General features: G+C 43.6%; 1 protein-coding gene across 1 annotated transcript; it reads left to right on the top strand.

Moving 5' to 3' along the window:
* Positions 1 to 7: 7 nt before the first annotated feature.
* LOC139374789 (uncharacterized) lies at positions 8 to 14,181 on the top strand. Its single transcript, XM_071115929.1, has 6 exons — positions 8 to 513; positions 6,359 to 6,486; positions 6,694 to 6,867; positions 10,596 to 10,757; positions 11,018 to 11,129; positions 11,328 to 14,181. The coding sequence occupies exons 1-6, from the start codon at positions 225 to 227 to the stop codon at positions 12,182 to 12,184; spliced, it is 1,722 nt and encodes a 573-aa protein (XP_070972030.1). The 5' UTR covers positions 8 to 224; the 3' UTR covers positions 12,185 to 14,181.
* Positions 14,182 to 16,014: the final 1,833 nt, after the last annotated feature.

Genomic DNA, 16,014 nt, shown 5'->3' with positions numbered 1-16,014 from the left:
AATGGGTGTAGTCGGCCATAAAACTTTAAAGAAGAAGAACGGAAGTGAACAGTGACCAGAAACAAGCGTTTATATTGATGTTATTTAGACGTTTATTAACACCCTGAAACTAAAACGGTGACACTTTTAACTGCACAGAATCGCATAATTACCCCAGGCAGTTCTTAATTCGCGTTGATCACGGGGCTTTGTATAGATGCTAGCTGGCTGCTGGTTAGCTAAAAATGGCTAACGTTAACTGTATGGTTTTTCACACTCAAATAGCCTCCATCATGGAGGTGCTAGCGAATGCAGCCGTGGCAGAGATCTGTAAAGTCGTAGACGACGACTATGCAGTGTTTCGTTTGGAAATAACTCAAAGCAAGAAAGAAAACAGGGGATTGCGGAGGAAACTACAGCTACTGGAACTGAAGGTGGCACGGGAGCGCGCAGAGAGAATAATGCGAGAGCGCGTCCTCGCCAGTCGTCCCAGTAGTGTCAAGATCCTCGACCGATACAAAGGAATGACAAGAGGTACATTTAGCAGAAGGCGGAGCCTGCGGTGGCTGTCGCCGTTCATATATAGCCTAGCCCAACCGGCCTTTTACATTGTTTGTCATCTTACGTCCGACTTTAATGTATTCAGTTAGCAATAAACTTGCCCCCTATGGACCGGCTGGTACATAAAACATCCTCCATTCAGGCTGCAAAGGCTTCAGTTTCTTCCTTAACTTGATTTAATGGCTCGTCAGTGGGGAAAACACGGACAAAATGTGCGTGCTGGTCATATAAAAAATCCACCACCATTTTCGGACAACTTTTGGATGTTGCACACAGTGAGTCTGTCTACTCCTGGCAACATCAGGAAGTAGCGTTAGCCACCCTAGAATGGTAGTGATATATATACACTGCTCAAAAAAATAAAGGGAACACTAAAATAACACATCCTAGATCTGAATGAATGAAATATTCTTATTAAATACTTTTTTCTTTACATAGCTGAATGTGCTGACAACAAAATCACACAAAAATTATCAATGGAAATCAAATTTATCAACCCATGGAGGTCTGGATTTGGAGTCACACTCAAAATTAAAGTGGAAAACCACACTACAGGCTGATCCAACTTTGATGTAATGTCCTTAAAACAAGTCAAAATGAGGCTCAGTAGTGTGCGTGGCCTCCACGTGCCTTTATGACCTCCCTACAACGCCTGGGCATGCTCCTGATGAGGTGGCGGATGGTCCCCTGAGGGATCTCCTCCCAGACCTGGACTAAAGCATCCGCCAACTCCTGGACAGTCTGTGGTGCAACATGGCGTTGGTGGATGGAGCGAGACATGATGTCCCAGATGTGCTCAATTGGATTCAGGTCTGGGGAACGGGCGGGCCAGTCCATAGCATCAATGCCTTCCTCTTGCAGGAACTGCTGACACACTCCAGCCACATGAGGTCTAGCATTGTCTTGCATTAGGAGGAACCCATGGCCAACCGCACCAGCATATGGTCTCACAAGGGGTCTGAGGATCTCATCTCGGTACCTAATGGCAGTCAGGCTACCTCCGGCGAGCACATGGAGGGCTGTGCAGCCCCCCAAAGAAATGCCACCCCACACCATGACTGACCCACCGCCAAACCGGTCATGCTGGAGGATGTTGCAGGCAGCAATACGTTCTCCACAGCGTCTCCAGACTGTCACGTCTGTCACGTGCTCAGTGTGAACCTGCTTTCATCTGTGAAGAGCACAGGGCGCCAGTGGCGAATTTGTCAATCTTGGTGTTCTCTGGCAAATGAAAAACGTCCTGCACGGTGTTGGGCTGTAAGCACAACCCCCACCTGTGGACGTCGGGCCCTCATACCACCCTCATGAAGTCTGTTTCGGACCGTTTGAGCAGACACATGCACATTTGTGGCCTGCTGGAGGTCATTTTGCAGGGCTCTGGCAGTGCTCCTCCTGCTCCTCCTTGCACAAAGGCAGAGGTAGCGGTCCTGCTGCTGGGTTGTTGCCCTCCTACGGCCTCCTCCACGTCTCCTGATGTACTGTCCTGTCTCCTGGTAGCGCCTCCATGCTCTGGACACTACGCTGACAGACACAGCAAACCTTCTTGCCACAGCTCGCATTGATGTGCCATCCTGGATGAGCTGCACTACCTGAGCCACTTGTTGTAGACTCCGTCTCATGCTACCACTAGAGTGAAAGCATGACCAGCATTCAAAAGTGACCAAAACATCAGCCAGGAAGCATAAGAACTGAGAAGTGGTCTGTGGTCCCCACCTGCAGAACCACTCCTTTATTGGGGGTGTCTTGCTAAATGCCTATAATTTCCACCTGTTGTCTATTCCATTTGCACAACAGCATGTGAAATTTATTGTCAATCAGTGTTGCTTCCTAAGTGGACAGTTTGATTTCACAGAAGTGTGATTGACTTGGAGTTACATTGTGTTGTTTAAGTGTAACCTTTATTTTTTTGAGCAGTGTGTATATATATATATATATATATATATATATATATATTATTCAGACAGTTCTGCCTCCCTAGGCGAGACAAATCTTCCCCTCCCCCAATAGGTTTGGCCTTGGGCCTTGTTAGTAGGGTATATAATCAGTTCAATGTCAATAACAGCGTAATATTTTCAATCTGATTACATTGATAAAATCACCAATGCTCTGTACGTTCTGCTGCCCTAGGTGAGACAAAAATAATTACGTCTTCGACATCCGTATGAATCTAAGCATGGCACTTTCAAAAATTACTTTTCCACCCAGACAGAGGTTCTATTGATGCAGAAAACTGTAAGCTTCAACTGCTGGCTACTCGTCTATGGTATAACCCAACAACAGAAGTGCTTCCCTAACAAACATATTCTCTTTTCAGAAAGAGAAAAGCTCAATTAATAAGGACAGAATAGCAAAGTCACATTTTTAAATCTCCTCGATTATTATAGGCTGCAGTTTAGCTTCAGATTGTCATAGAGTGGAATCAATATATCCACATATGCGTCGGTCAACTCTTTCGCTGGCATTTTTTAGCTTGTTTCTACCATAAGGCATCAGAGTTGAGCATTGTTATTGAACGCTTGATATAATCTGGATTCGTTTTGTATTTATTTCAAAATATAAAGCAAACAATAGATAGCCTTTGTTAACGAAAAGGGCAAATGGGATATGTGATAACCTCACTCAATTCGAGCCCTGGTTTAAGTCAAACACACCAAGCCCTTCCCAGACAGAGGTATTTAATCAGTGCATGCGACAGTATTGGAGTATTTGGCTGTACCGACATCTATGGATAGGATAATTGTGTCTGTCAAACAGGTAGGCGTACCACTTATTTTTTGGGAGATGAAGAAATAGGCTCCAATTATATGTCATTCTATGTTTATGCCCATAACATTTTTTGGAGGTCCCTCACCAGGCAGAAGATAATTTGACTTTAAACCCTGCATCGGAGAGTTGCAATGTTGCAATCTACTACCTATAGTAGGAAACTGAGTTTCTTATTAATTGTATTTATCCGTTATTTTACCAGGTAAGTTGGCTGAGAACACATTCTCAATTGCAGCAACGACCTGGGGAATAGTTACAGGGGAGAGGAGGGGGGATGAATGAGCCAATTGTAAACTGGGGATTATTAGGTGACCGTGATGGTTTGATGGCCAGATTGGGAATTTAGCCAGGTCACCGGGGTTAACACCCTTACTCTTACAATAAGTGCCATGGGATCTTTAATGACCGCAGAGAGTCAGGACACCTGTTTATCGTCCCAGCCGAAAGACGGTACCCTACACAGGGCAGTGTCCCCAATCACTGCTGTTGGGCACTGGGATATTTTTTTTAGACCAGAGGAAATAGTGCCTCCTACTGGCCCTCCAACATTACTTCCAGCAGCATCTGGTCTTCCATCCAGGGACTGACCAGGTCCAACCCTGCTTAGCTTCAGAAGCAAGCCAGCAGTATGCAGGGTGGTATGCTGCTGGCAAATAGTAATCCACCTGTTATAACACATGGCACCACACCATAATTGTTACAATTACAATAAAAAAAGTGTAACATATTTAAAATATATTTTAATATTCCTGTAGAACTGTAAAACAGTAAGAGCATTTGAGCTTTGGAAACAAGTGCTTTCATAAATGCATGACGGGCCTTGTTTCGCTGGAGCAGTGTAAAATAAGCTTTGTCAATGACCAAATCGAATTTCATTGTTCAACCTCAGTTTCAGCATTTATTTATTTAGTCTCCGCTTAGAGTGGCCTCTTTCCTCTGCTGTGGTGCTTCATTGCAGTCCGCTATGTTTTCTCTCGGTAGCTGTCCATGGGCCTCAAATCATCTGAGTTTGCCTGGACACCAGCCTCCAGCTCCTTCCACCTCTAGAAACTATCTAGGTGGTCATGCGAGTTATCATGCGAGCTGAGGAGGTGTCACTGATTCTCCCAGTCCCTGATTCCATCCCTGACCAGCTCAGATTTGCACTCGTGTGAATAAAGTTTGCAGCAAAAACAGAAGGCTGCATCATTCTGCTTGGAATAGACAAGCCATGGTCTCTTCCCTGTTCGCCATCCTCCTATTGTAGTGGGCCACCGAAAACTTTCGTTGCCCATCATTTCTTGGGAAATTCCCCTCCTCCTCCTGATGTGGCCCAGCCTGCACTAACATATCCCGTAAAGATCCATTCATATATTTTGGCCACTCCCTGGGATCTTTTCTATTTATTTTGTCTGGCAGTCGGATTTATCAGCAGCACCGCCACTCTCATCGGGGACGGGTAGCGACGAATCTGAATCCGGGTCGAAGATAGTAGGGTCTCCGCCGGCATTGTTTGGAGGTGTGGCTGGGCCTGGTGCGACCACCTGTTCTTGTCCAGCCAGAGAGCTGTCATCATTGGTGGAAGTGCATGTCTCGGACTCCTCGGGTTTGCCGTCTTCGCTGCAAGAATCAGCAAACGGGCTCGTCGTTCTCGGCGAATGAATGGCCTGTCCTCATAGGCTTGTCATTCTTCACACCGGCTGATGGACATTGCTGCACGTTTATCAATTTAACCAGCTAATTTCTGTGGTTTAGAGATTATGACTCTCATCTCATTTTTTTATTTGTTTTTAAATATTCGCTTCCTGATAGTTTTTGTCTCTTAGACATGGTGCAAATTGTTTCAAATCTCTATAGATTACTTTTAGCTAAAATTATATTCACTAGTAGTAGCCAGCTAACGTTAACAGGCTATGTTAGGCTACTGCCTTAATCACTAATCGTCTTCGTCACACACAAACATAAAATAAAATAAAATACCGATGCCTTGCAGCCTGAATAGAGGCTGCTTTATATACGAGTCGGTCCACCGGGGACAGGAGTGTATTACAGGCTGGCATTGCTGAACGATTAGCGCTATGCATCATGTGGGTTGAACGCTATAACACAGAATAATACAATTAATAAAATACCCACGACGGTAGTTGACTGCCTTTACTGGTTATCACTTATTAACCATTTATTCACATTACTTGAATAGCATGTTTTATTTGATGACTTTATTTCATTCCAAGTCATCATCTAACCTCTATAGAGCTGCTGTATGACAAAATCAATTTGAGTAGTTCTTCAAAGTAAATAAGTCATACTTTGACTGCTGAATACCAACTGTCAATCACTTAGATCATGTATTTTCAGGATAGCGAAGCAACTGCTTTTTAGCCCTCTCGATTGCGCGTTCTCGCTTCTCGCAAAAGGTTCTTTGTGGTCAATTCGTCACCTGAAGTGGCAGTACAGCATTTACTGCGATGCATTGTCTGCCCGAAATCAGGGCTTTCATACCTCTTGCGCTTAGCGGAGCAGAGCTATTGTTCATACAGGACATACCGCCCCCACCTTCTGTCAACCAAACATGTCAATGCAGAGTTATATGGAGCCCTCCGCAATGCAATATGGAGCTTGCTTTGGCCTTAGCATGCGTCCGAAGCCGCCGCAAATGCGTCAGAACTTCCAACATTTACAGATCAAGCATAAATTGTCTTTCAGTCTCCATGCCTGCTCCGCAGATGTTGGTCAATTAGTTGTTTAGAAACCGAAAAACAACTGACATTTGGGTTAATCACTCAGCACTACCGGCTGGGCTGACGGTGTCACCTACAGGTAATACACATCAGGAAGAATTATGCCCTCCAGGGGTCCAATTAAAATCCCAAGGTAGTGTAAAATGCACTCAAAAGCAACATGTGAAATGTTTTCTTTCTTTCTGGCATTCTATGAGAACTCCCTGTGTTCTGAAACCAAATTACACCCTGCGCCCTCGTGCGGCAATGTTTGCAAACACAGACAAGGGTCTATACCGTTGAGCAGACAATAGCTAACCTACCAATCTCTTTTCCCCCAATCACTTTATCAGGTGAAGGACATCTACCTGGAGGCCACAAGAGCTTTGTGAAGCCAGTGGGACACAATACATGGAGAGATGACCAACCAATCACTGTTGATGAGGGGAGTGGAACCTCAACCCAGCACGTTATCGTAGAGGTTAGTGTAATAGTGCTGCATTAAAAATGTGTTACTTTGTAAATCAAATGTGGCCCATTTATTTCAGAAAGGCTCCCCTCAGCTATTCACTTGTTTACATGTACATCCTTATTTATCTGCCATAGGGGAGCTTGTGATACTTCCCTACGACATTGTTAAACGATTCAACTCATTTACCGGTAATAACCTCCACTCTTCTTGTGTCAGTCTGCAGATACAGAGGCTGCAGCTCCTGGGGTCAAACTGGAGAGGTCTAAAGGAGAGGAGTACCCACGGCACAGTGATGACATTGAGACTGGACTGGCTGGAGTGCCCCCTGTAGCCACGAAGGACCCCACAACCGCCTCAGCGCGGCCCAGAACCCAACACAGCATCACGGAGGTCAGTGGACTCCTGAACACCGTCCTCAAGACAGAGACAGATACCAACACTTTAACTGTAACACGCAGGCTGTTACACACAGGATCTGACCACAGATCAGACCCAGAGAGGCTGGGGCCACTGGGCTGTCCTCCTGCTTCTAGCTCAGAGTGTTTACCGATATTTCGCCAGAGGACAGTTCATTCCTGTAGGGATGGTGACGCGTTAGACACCGGAGGTGATGATCTGTCTTGTTCTTATGCTACAGAGATGGACCCTGGCAACATATCCTTGGGTTTAGAAACACAGACTGATCAGTCTAGAGAGGATTGGAACCAGTACAGTAGTAGTTTATACTCTGAAGGGTCCCTAGATAAGAAAGGGGAGTGTATAGTGGTAGATGAGGTGACTGTGAAAGTGGAGGGCGACGCTCCTCCCACATGGAATGCAGATAGTCACCTAGGAAACGGACACTCACAGGGCAGAGATTTCTTAGATTATAGGAAAAGCTTAGAGACAAATCCAAATGTCGTTACTCACTCCCCTTTACACGCGCTCAGGGATAGCGACCCAGTGTCCACGTCGATGGGGCCTTCCAATTCACACAGCCGCGTCCTTTTCGATCAGGTATTGAACTCAAACGACAGGGTTAGAGCCCAGGCTCAGGGAGGGGGAGCCACATCAGGCAATAGTAAAGAGAAACAGTTCCTCTGCATGTTCTGTAACAAAGGCTTCAGCTGCCTCCAGAAGGTGGAGATCCACCAGAGGATCCACACAGGGGAGAAACCATTTAGTTGTACCCAGTGTCATATGCGCTTCACCCAGGCTGGCCACCTGAAGAGACACCAGATGGTCCACACAGGAGAAAAACCCTACAGCTGTACCCAGTGTCACATGCGTTTCGCCCAGGCTGGTGACCTGAAGAGGCACCAGAGGGGCCACACAGGGGAGAAACCCTACAGCTGCCCCCTGTGTGAGAAGAGCTTCTCGGAGAGGACCTACCTCAGGATACACCAGCAGAAAAAACATTCCACTCAATAGAAACATAGAAAATTACCATTTTACCTGATAGCTTCTGACTTGAGATCAAACCCTTCACTAAAGACAATGATGCATTTTTATTTTTGTCAGTAGAAAAGACCCACAGATGCATTTGGAATAAGGAGATTCACAGATTTCAGTGTTGAATATTCCTGGATAGAATAATGCATCCAGACATTGTGTGATATATAAAGACATATATAAGTCTAAACAGTCTGTTACATGTTGTGTTTGTACTATGTAGGCCAGGGCTGGGCAATTGGCAGAAATTTCTCCACCTAATGTCAAATTGTGTAGAATTGCAGTAGACTTGCTTTAAAACTGCAACATTATTTCTACGCCCAATGGCAAAATGTGTAGAATTGCAGGAATTTGAAACAAAAGTTTCTCTCTGCTGTCAAGAGGGGGGCCTCTAAAATGTTTTGCTCGCGGGGGGGGGGTCACAGACCTGTGAACCACTGCGGGCTCTCATGATGAGGTCAGATTTTTTAATGTGTTCCAACAAATCTCACAAGTATCAGACACAGCAAGCTCCCAGCTACTATCTAGTCAACGCTGCATTGACATTATCCCACCCCTGGTTAGTCACTATTGGCTTAAAAAAGCCAAACTTAACACAATATCTGCCAATTCATTTTCAGCAATATTGCCCATCTGTCTGTATGGTGCAGGCATTTGTCTCACTCTGTGTAGCCAGTTGATGTGATAACTGTCTTTTGAGTTTCCTCAAAACCTTCTCAATTAAATGTTGTGTTTGTATCTATTATTTGCATACTTTGCCATGAAATGAGCAGCAGCATTACAGAACCATCGCTAGACAGCACATTCCTCACTCGCTAGACACACAATTAAAGGGGAATTTGTTTTTTTGTTTTCTTCCAAACCGACCAAAAAAAGTGTTCTGATGTGATTTAAGCATTTGATTTCGTTGTTTCTCTATGAGCAATTGTAGTTTTAAGAGTGAAAAACCAGGAAAAATATAACATTACATAATTTTTGGGGGGGGGGGGAATCTCAGATTTTATAGGGCCCCCTTAGTTGTTTGTTAACCATGAATTTACCAGTACATTTAGAGAGAACACAACTTTCTCTCATACACTAAGGACCCAGGGAAGAGTTGCAGGGCAGAGAAGAACGTGCCAATTTGAAAGCTAGAAAAAAAAATAGTAGCTTGGAACATGTTTCATTTTTTAAAAGTAGCTCTAATGCTAGAAAAGGTTGGAAACCGCTGCTGTATGATGTTCTCAAATGCATGTTTCATAACTTCCATTCAAGTACTTATTTTTTTTCCCCCAACGACACTTTTAATGAGAAAATTAATGCATTTTATCAAGTTCATTAAGATATTTTTTTTTACTGCCAGTTCTTTTCAGCCAATTTGTATCTTTAATATACAGTTGAAGTCGGACATTTACATACACCTTAGCCAAATACATTTCAACTCAGTGTTTCACAATTCCTGACATTTAATCCAAGTAACAGTTTAGTGCACCAGGCCCTCCTGCAGCAAAGCACCCCCATAACATGATGCTGGCACCCCCGTGCTTCACAGTTGGGATGGTGTTCTTCGGCTTGCAAGCCTCCCCTTTTTTCTTCCAAACATAACGATGGTCATTATGGCCAAACAGTTCTATTTTTGTTTCATCAGACCAGAGGACATTTCTCCAAAAAGTACAATCTTTGTCCCCATGTGCAGTTGCAAACCATAGTCTGGCTTTTTGATGGTGGTTTTGGAGCAGTGGCTTCTTCCTTGCTGAGCGGCCTTTCAGATTATGTGGATATAGATACTTTTGTACCCGTTTCCTCCAGCATCTTCACAAGGTCCGTTGCTGTTGTTTTGGGATTAATTTGCACTTTTCGCACCAAAGTACGTTCATCTCTAGGAGACAGAACGCGTCTCCTTCCTGAGCGGTATGACGGCTGCGTGGTCCCATGTTGTTTATACTTGTGTACTATTGTTTGTACCGATGAACGTGGTACCTTCAGGGGTTTGGAAACTGCTCCCAAGGATGACCCAGACTTGTGGAGGTCTACAATTATTTTTCTGAGGTCTTGGATGATTTCTTTTGATTTTCCCATGATGTCAAGCAAAGAGGCACTGAGTTTAAAGGTAGGCCTTGAAATATATCCACAGGTACACCTCCAATTGACTCAAATTATGTCAATTAGCCTATCAGAGGCTTCTAAAGCCATGACATCATTTTCTGGAATTTTCCAAGCTGTTTAAAGGCACAGCAACTTAGTGTATGTAAACTTCTGACCCATTGGAATTGTGATACAGTGAATTAAGTGAAATAATCTTTCTGTAAACAATTGTTGGAATAATTACTTGTGTCATGCACAAAGTAGATGTCCTAACTGACTTGCCAAAACTAGAGTTTGTTAACAAGACATTTGTGGAGTGGTTGAACAACGAGTTTTAATGACACCAACTTAAGTGTACGTAAACATCCGACTTCAACTGTATGTGTGGTTTTCATATGGAGTATTTAAAACTTGTTTCTGTTTAATAAACACAAAATGGGACCTTTCATTCTAAGACTTTCATTGAGATTCTCTTTAATATACATCACATATGATCTCAATCTATTCTGCATAAACCCGACAGCACTTTATAACCATCATACACTTACTAAGTATACCTACACACTAACAAACACCTACTCTGTCTGTGTAATCTGTAATCTGTATCATCCTGTCTCTTCCAGGAGGAGGGTCCAGAGGTGCTGCTGGTGAAGGAGGAGGGGTGTGAGGAGAGTCTGGGGAACCCTGAGGGGACCATGGTCATGGAGGACAACCAGACTACACCTCCTCCTGAACCCACAGAGGAACCAGCTGAGCAGCACAGGACCACACACAGTCTCACTGAGGTGAGCCCACTGTAAACTACTGTCTGAATGGTATTAGGTCAGGGCCTGTATCCACAAAGCTTCTCAGATCAGTTTAGCCTTTTAGATCATAATAAATAACAGCACTCTTACTCAGACTATTTGTAGATATGGGTCCAGGTCTTGATAAATTTAGTCGTAAGTGTGGGACCATGTCTTTTGAATTACTAAACCATTAAAGAGGGTCAATAAATCAAATCAACTAGCAGTTTGCATAGTACTAGTACTAACATATCTTACAGTCAGTAGACATGGAGGATGGGAATCTTGATCTGCTGCTGGTCAAAGAGGAGACAATTGAGGAAGAACCAGAGAGCATTGACCTGCTGAGTGGACTAAAGATGGGGGAGCAAGGTAAGGGACAAATACATATAGCCTACATACAGTAATATATCATCAATGGGAATAGTGATGCGCCTGGCAATTGTTTTTCTCTTCATTCATAAAATGAAATCAGTAGAACACACATTGCAATGTACAAACATGACCAAGTTATTGACAACAACAAAAAAGCCATGATTGTAAAGTCTGTTTTCTAACCTCTTCCTGCAGGTGGTTGGTCGGAGGCTAACAGAGGAGACTGGGCAGCCAGCTTGGATTCCCAGACCCCAACAGGTGCAACCAAGGGCCCAAGGGACATCACCACTGAGCAGGTCAGGACCAGAGGCGACATAGTGGAAGTCAGTGGATGGGACAGCGTCCTCAACTCTGGGCTGGGGAACAACACTGTTAACCACAACCAGAAACAGACAACCGAACACAAAACAACAACCGAACGTAGTCTCCATGACAACAGACTAGCTGAGACCAGGGCGAGGTGTAGATTTGGTCTGCGGGCACGAGGAGGTGTCTGTCTAAGAACAGATTTGGCTACCGATGCTCCGTCCTGCTCCTATAGTTGTGATTCAGAGAGACTGATGGCGCCTCAGGTTAACCCGCTAACAGGTGCTGCCTTCAGCCTGCCTTCTATAGGATCCATCAACTGGAACATGGACCCTGTGACAACACAGACAGTCCCTGGCCTTAATCCTCCTCACACTCTCCTAATGTTAAACCAGACCTCAGACAATGCCAGTGCCTCAACACTAAATGGCTACACAAGCCCATTGACAAATGACAGTAGTAGTAACGCTATCAGTAGATCCAGTGGCAAAGAGAAGCGATTCCAGTGTTCGTTCTGTGGGAAAGCCTTCAGTTTCCCCAAACAGGTGGAGATCCACCAGAGGATGCACACAGGGGAGAAGCCATTCGGCTGCAACCTGTGCCAAGCCAGTTTCTCAGACTCGTCCAACCTGAAGAGGCACCAGAGGGTCCACACAGGGGAGAAACCTTTCGGCTGCCACCTGTGCCAAGCTAGTTTCTCCCACTCCTCCAGCCTGAAGAGGCACCAGAGAGTCCACACAGGGTAGAAATCCTTCAGCTGCCCCAATGTGAGAAGAGGTTCTCCCACCAGCTGAACATGCACCTGGAGGTCCACAAGGGGAAGAGGTTCTCAGCGAGGAGGTACCTCAGAATACGCATAGTGATATGTTGTACATTTATATTTACATTTTAGTAATTTAGCACAATAGTTAGTTTGAAGGTAAAGTGTTTTATACACGGATCTTTACAGGAAACCTACTGATCGTAACAGTTTGTTGAGGGCTGACAGTTGTCACCCACTTCCCTTGAAAAATAGTTTTCCCTACAGCCAATTCGGTCTAATCAAAAGAATTTGCAAAAAACAATCAGATTTCGACAGAAATATGGCTGAGACGCAAAGAAAATTCAAGGAGAGGGTGTACAAAAATGATCAGATTAATATTGCCATTGAGAAAATCCAAAACAAAACGAGACATGACCTTTTTCAAGGTTAGTCTCGCAAAAAGACGCATTCTTGCGTTCTAACTACCCGCTATTCAAAGTGCTCTGAACAAATTAAGGGAATTGGTCAATCATTGGCACATTCTAAAATCCGATAATAATCTCGGTAATGTGTTTTCGGACCTTCCCTTGGTCGTATTCTCGCGGGGCAGAAATCTCAGAGATCAATTGGTACACTGATTTACCACCCCAAGATATTCCCGAACGATGTCTATTTGTGCCCATACTGGATGGAAATTACAAGTGTAATGGTTGTGCTCAATGCAATGGCACTTATAAATGTTGATCCTTCAAACACCCAAAAACAGGGAAATAGATCCCAATCAAAGTTGTTATTATGTGCTCCACTAAGGCAGTTATTTATCTGATAACTTGTCCTTGTGGTAAAAAATTATGTGGGTAAAACAAAGCGCAAATTAAAAGTACGTATCTCAGAGCATCGTAGCACCATTAGGTGCAAAAACTCGACTTACCCAGTTGCGGCCCACTTTTTGGAAGCAAACCACTCGATTTCGTCTCTGCGTTATATTGGCATCGAACATGTCACCCTCCTTAGGAGAGGGGGTGATCTTGATAATTTATTGTTAAAACGAGAGGGTGCCTAGATCTTTAATTTAAAGACCCTTGCTCCCTTCGGTCTCAACGCAGACTTTGATCTGAAGCCATTCTTGTGATTATTGTAACTTGTGCCATTGTAATTGTTTGTAAGCTTGTGTAGTCATATCTGTCTATGATCGTATGCTATCCATTTGTTTTTTGTATGCTGATCTTTGTCTGACATTTTAATATGTGAGAATTAACCAATGATATTAGGCCACACTTGGCCATGATTACAGACACCGGTGTGTCTTTTGACACTCTATAAACGAGTTTGTGATTATACCCTGATGAAGACAGCTTGGCTGTTGAAACGTTGGATATTAAATGTTTTGCATCTGAGCTCCTAGAGTGTGCGGCTCTCCTTTATTTTCAAGTTTTCTACTCCATTAGCCAGCACCTCGCCTATATAGGTGTGCGTTTCTTTTTCTTCTTGAAGGTAAAGTGTTAGTAAAGTTATTCAACAGTCGTTGCCAAAAGTTTTGAGAATGACACAAATATTAATTTTTACAAAGTCTTCTGTCTCAGTTTGTATGATGGCAATTTGCATATGCTTCAGAATGTTATGAAGTGATCAGATGAATTGCAATTAATTGCAAAGTCCCTCTTTGCCATGCAAATGAACTGAATCACAAAAAAACATTTCCACTGCATTTCAGCCCTGCCACAAAAGGACCAGCTAACATCATGTCAGTGATTCTCTCGTTAACACAGGTGTGAGTGTTGATGAGGACACGGCTGGAAATCACTCTGTCATGCTGATTGAGTTTGAATAACAGACTGGAAGCTTCAAAAGGAGGGTGGTGCTTGGAATCATTGTTCTTCCTCTGTCAACTTTTGGAGAATGGCCTGGTGTCAAGAAGGGCAGCAAAAAAGCAAATTCTCTCCAGGAAAAACATCAGGAACAGACAGATATTCTGCAAAAGGTACAGGGATTGGACTGCTGAGGACTGGGGTAAAGTCATTTTCTCTGATGAATCTCCTTTCCGATTGTTTGGGGCATCCGGAAAAAAGCTTGTCCGGAGAAGACAAGGTAAGCGCTACCATCAGTCCTGTGTCATGCCAACAGTAAAGCATCCTGAGACCATTCATGTGCGGGGTTGCTTCTCAGCCAAGGGAGTGGGCTCACTCACAATTTTGCCTAAGAACACAGCCATGAATAAAGAATGGTACCAACACATCCTCCGAGAGCAACTTCTCCCAACCATCCAGGAACAGTTTGGTGACGAACAATGCCTTTTTCAGCATGATGGAGCACCTTGCCATAAGGCAAAAGTTATAACTAAGTGGCTCAGGGAACAAAACATTGATATTTTGGGTCCATGGCCAGGAAACTCCCCAGACCTCAATCCCATTGAGAACTTGCGGTCAATCCTCAAGAGGCTGGTGGACCAACAAAACCCCACAAATTCTGACAAACTCCAAGCATTGATTATGCAAGAATAGGCTGCCATCAGTCAGGATGTGGCCCAGAAGTTAATTGACAGCATGCCAGGGCAGATTGCAGAGGTCTTGAAAAAGAAGGGTCAACACTGCAAATATTGACTCTTTGCATCAACTTCATGTAATTGTCAATAAAAGCCTTTGACACTTATAAAATGCTTGTAATTATACTTCAATATTCCATAGTAACATCTGACAAAAAATATCTAAAGACACTGAAGCAGCAAACTTTGTGACAATTAATATTTGTGTCATTCTCTCAACTTTTGGCCACGATTGTATCGTTTTGTGCAATAAAAGTACTAAACTTCAAGTTGTGAGTGTATGACGATATTGTTGAAATTAAATACAAAAGTAACTCTGTGCTGACTGACGTAATTATTTCTGGAGCTCTGAAGCAGCTGGTCACAAACCTTGGCCCCGCATCAAGGGCCTCATTTGTAATTGTTGGGTACATTTCATACTATCTGTGTGTCGCATGTCTGAAAAGAGAGCGCACATACAAAAAATATTTATAAACAACGTTTCCCATTATAAATCAGACCTGTCTTGAAACTGAGCGCATGTGAACAAGCATTAAAACTCTGCCTGAAAAACGCCCATCATTGACCTTTTATGGTGTATACTTTAAGTATTGGAATTAGGCCAAGGCCATTTATAAAGGAAATAGCAATGGCAACCTTGATCAAATGTCTCTGGAGGTGTTGGCAAAATATTTTAAACATTTACAGTGAAATTTGCTGTATTTAAAGTTTCTGAAAGAGAAAAACTTGCAAATTGTTGTGGACCTGTAAACTGATATGGTGAAACAGAAGACACTGTCTGTACTACTGAGTTTTGATGTAGAGTCTTGACCAGATAAAGACAATGTATCAGTTATCCCGTGAGAGCTTTTGTACCGAACCCATTGCAGTGTTTTAGGTGTCAAGCTTAAGGTCATGTGGCAGCATTGTAAAGGAAAGAGATTCCTAGATTAGTTTTTTTGGTGTTCATGCCCATGTTTGTCAACTGTAACGCTGGAATGGAACTGAAATCACAGAGGATATATGTGGTGGCAGCTGCAGAGAAGTACTTGGGTGTACAAGGTTTTACTGCAGAAGAGTTACAGGGTGTTTTCAACAATAGTGTCTTGTCTTCCCAGGCTACAGGCCTGGTGTAGGATCAGATAGGGCCAAAGTGGTGGAATAATTGAGTTTTTAATGGGTGTAGGGTTAGTTTGTAGGGCAATTTTTTCACAAAATGTAATGAATTCATTCTAAAGTAGGCGGATAAATAGCCAATACAGTAGGCGGCAGCATGTACCTACAACTTTTGTTTGCAGACCGCCATTATGCCA

The sequence above is a fragment of the Oncorhynchus clarkii genome, chromosome 19 (genome assembly GCF_045791955.1).
Source record: "Oncorhynchus clarkii lewisi isolate Uvic-CL-2024 chromosome 19, UVic_Ocla_1.0, whole genome shotgun sequence".
In the NCBI taxonomy this organism is placed as follows: Eukaryota; Metazoa; Chordata; class Actinopteri; order Salmoniformes; family Salmonidae; genus Oncorhynchus; species Oncorhynchus clarkii.
This window is presented reverse-complemented; position numbering and strand designations above follow the sequence as displayed.

Coding starts and splice junctions, on each gene's coding strand:
- LOC139374789 (XM_071115929.1), top strand. CDS start 225: ATGGCTAACGTTAACTGTATGGTTTTTCACACTCAAATAGCCTCCATC. Junction 6,868..10,595: donor CCCAACACAGCATCACGGAG/GTCAGTGGACTC, acceptor TGTCTCTTCCAG/GAGGAGGGTCCAGAGGTGCT. Junction 11,130..11,327: donor ACTAAAGATGGGGGAGCAAG/GTAAGGGACAAA, acceptor CTCTTCCTGCAG/GTGGTTGGTCGGAGGCTAAC.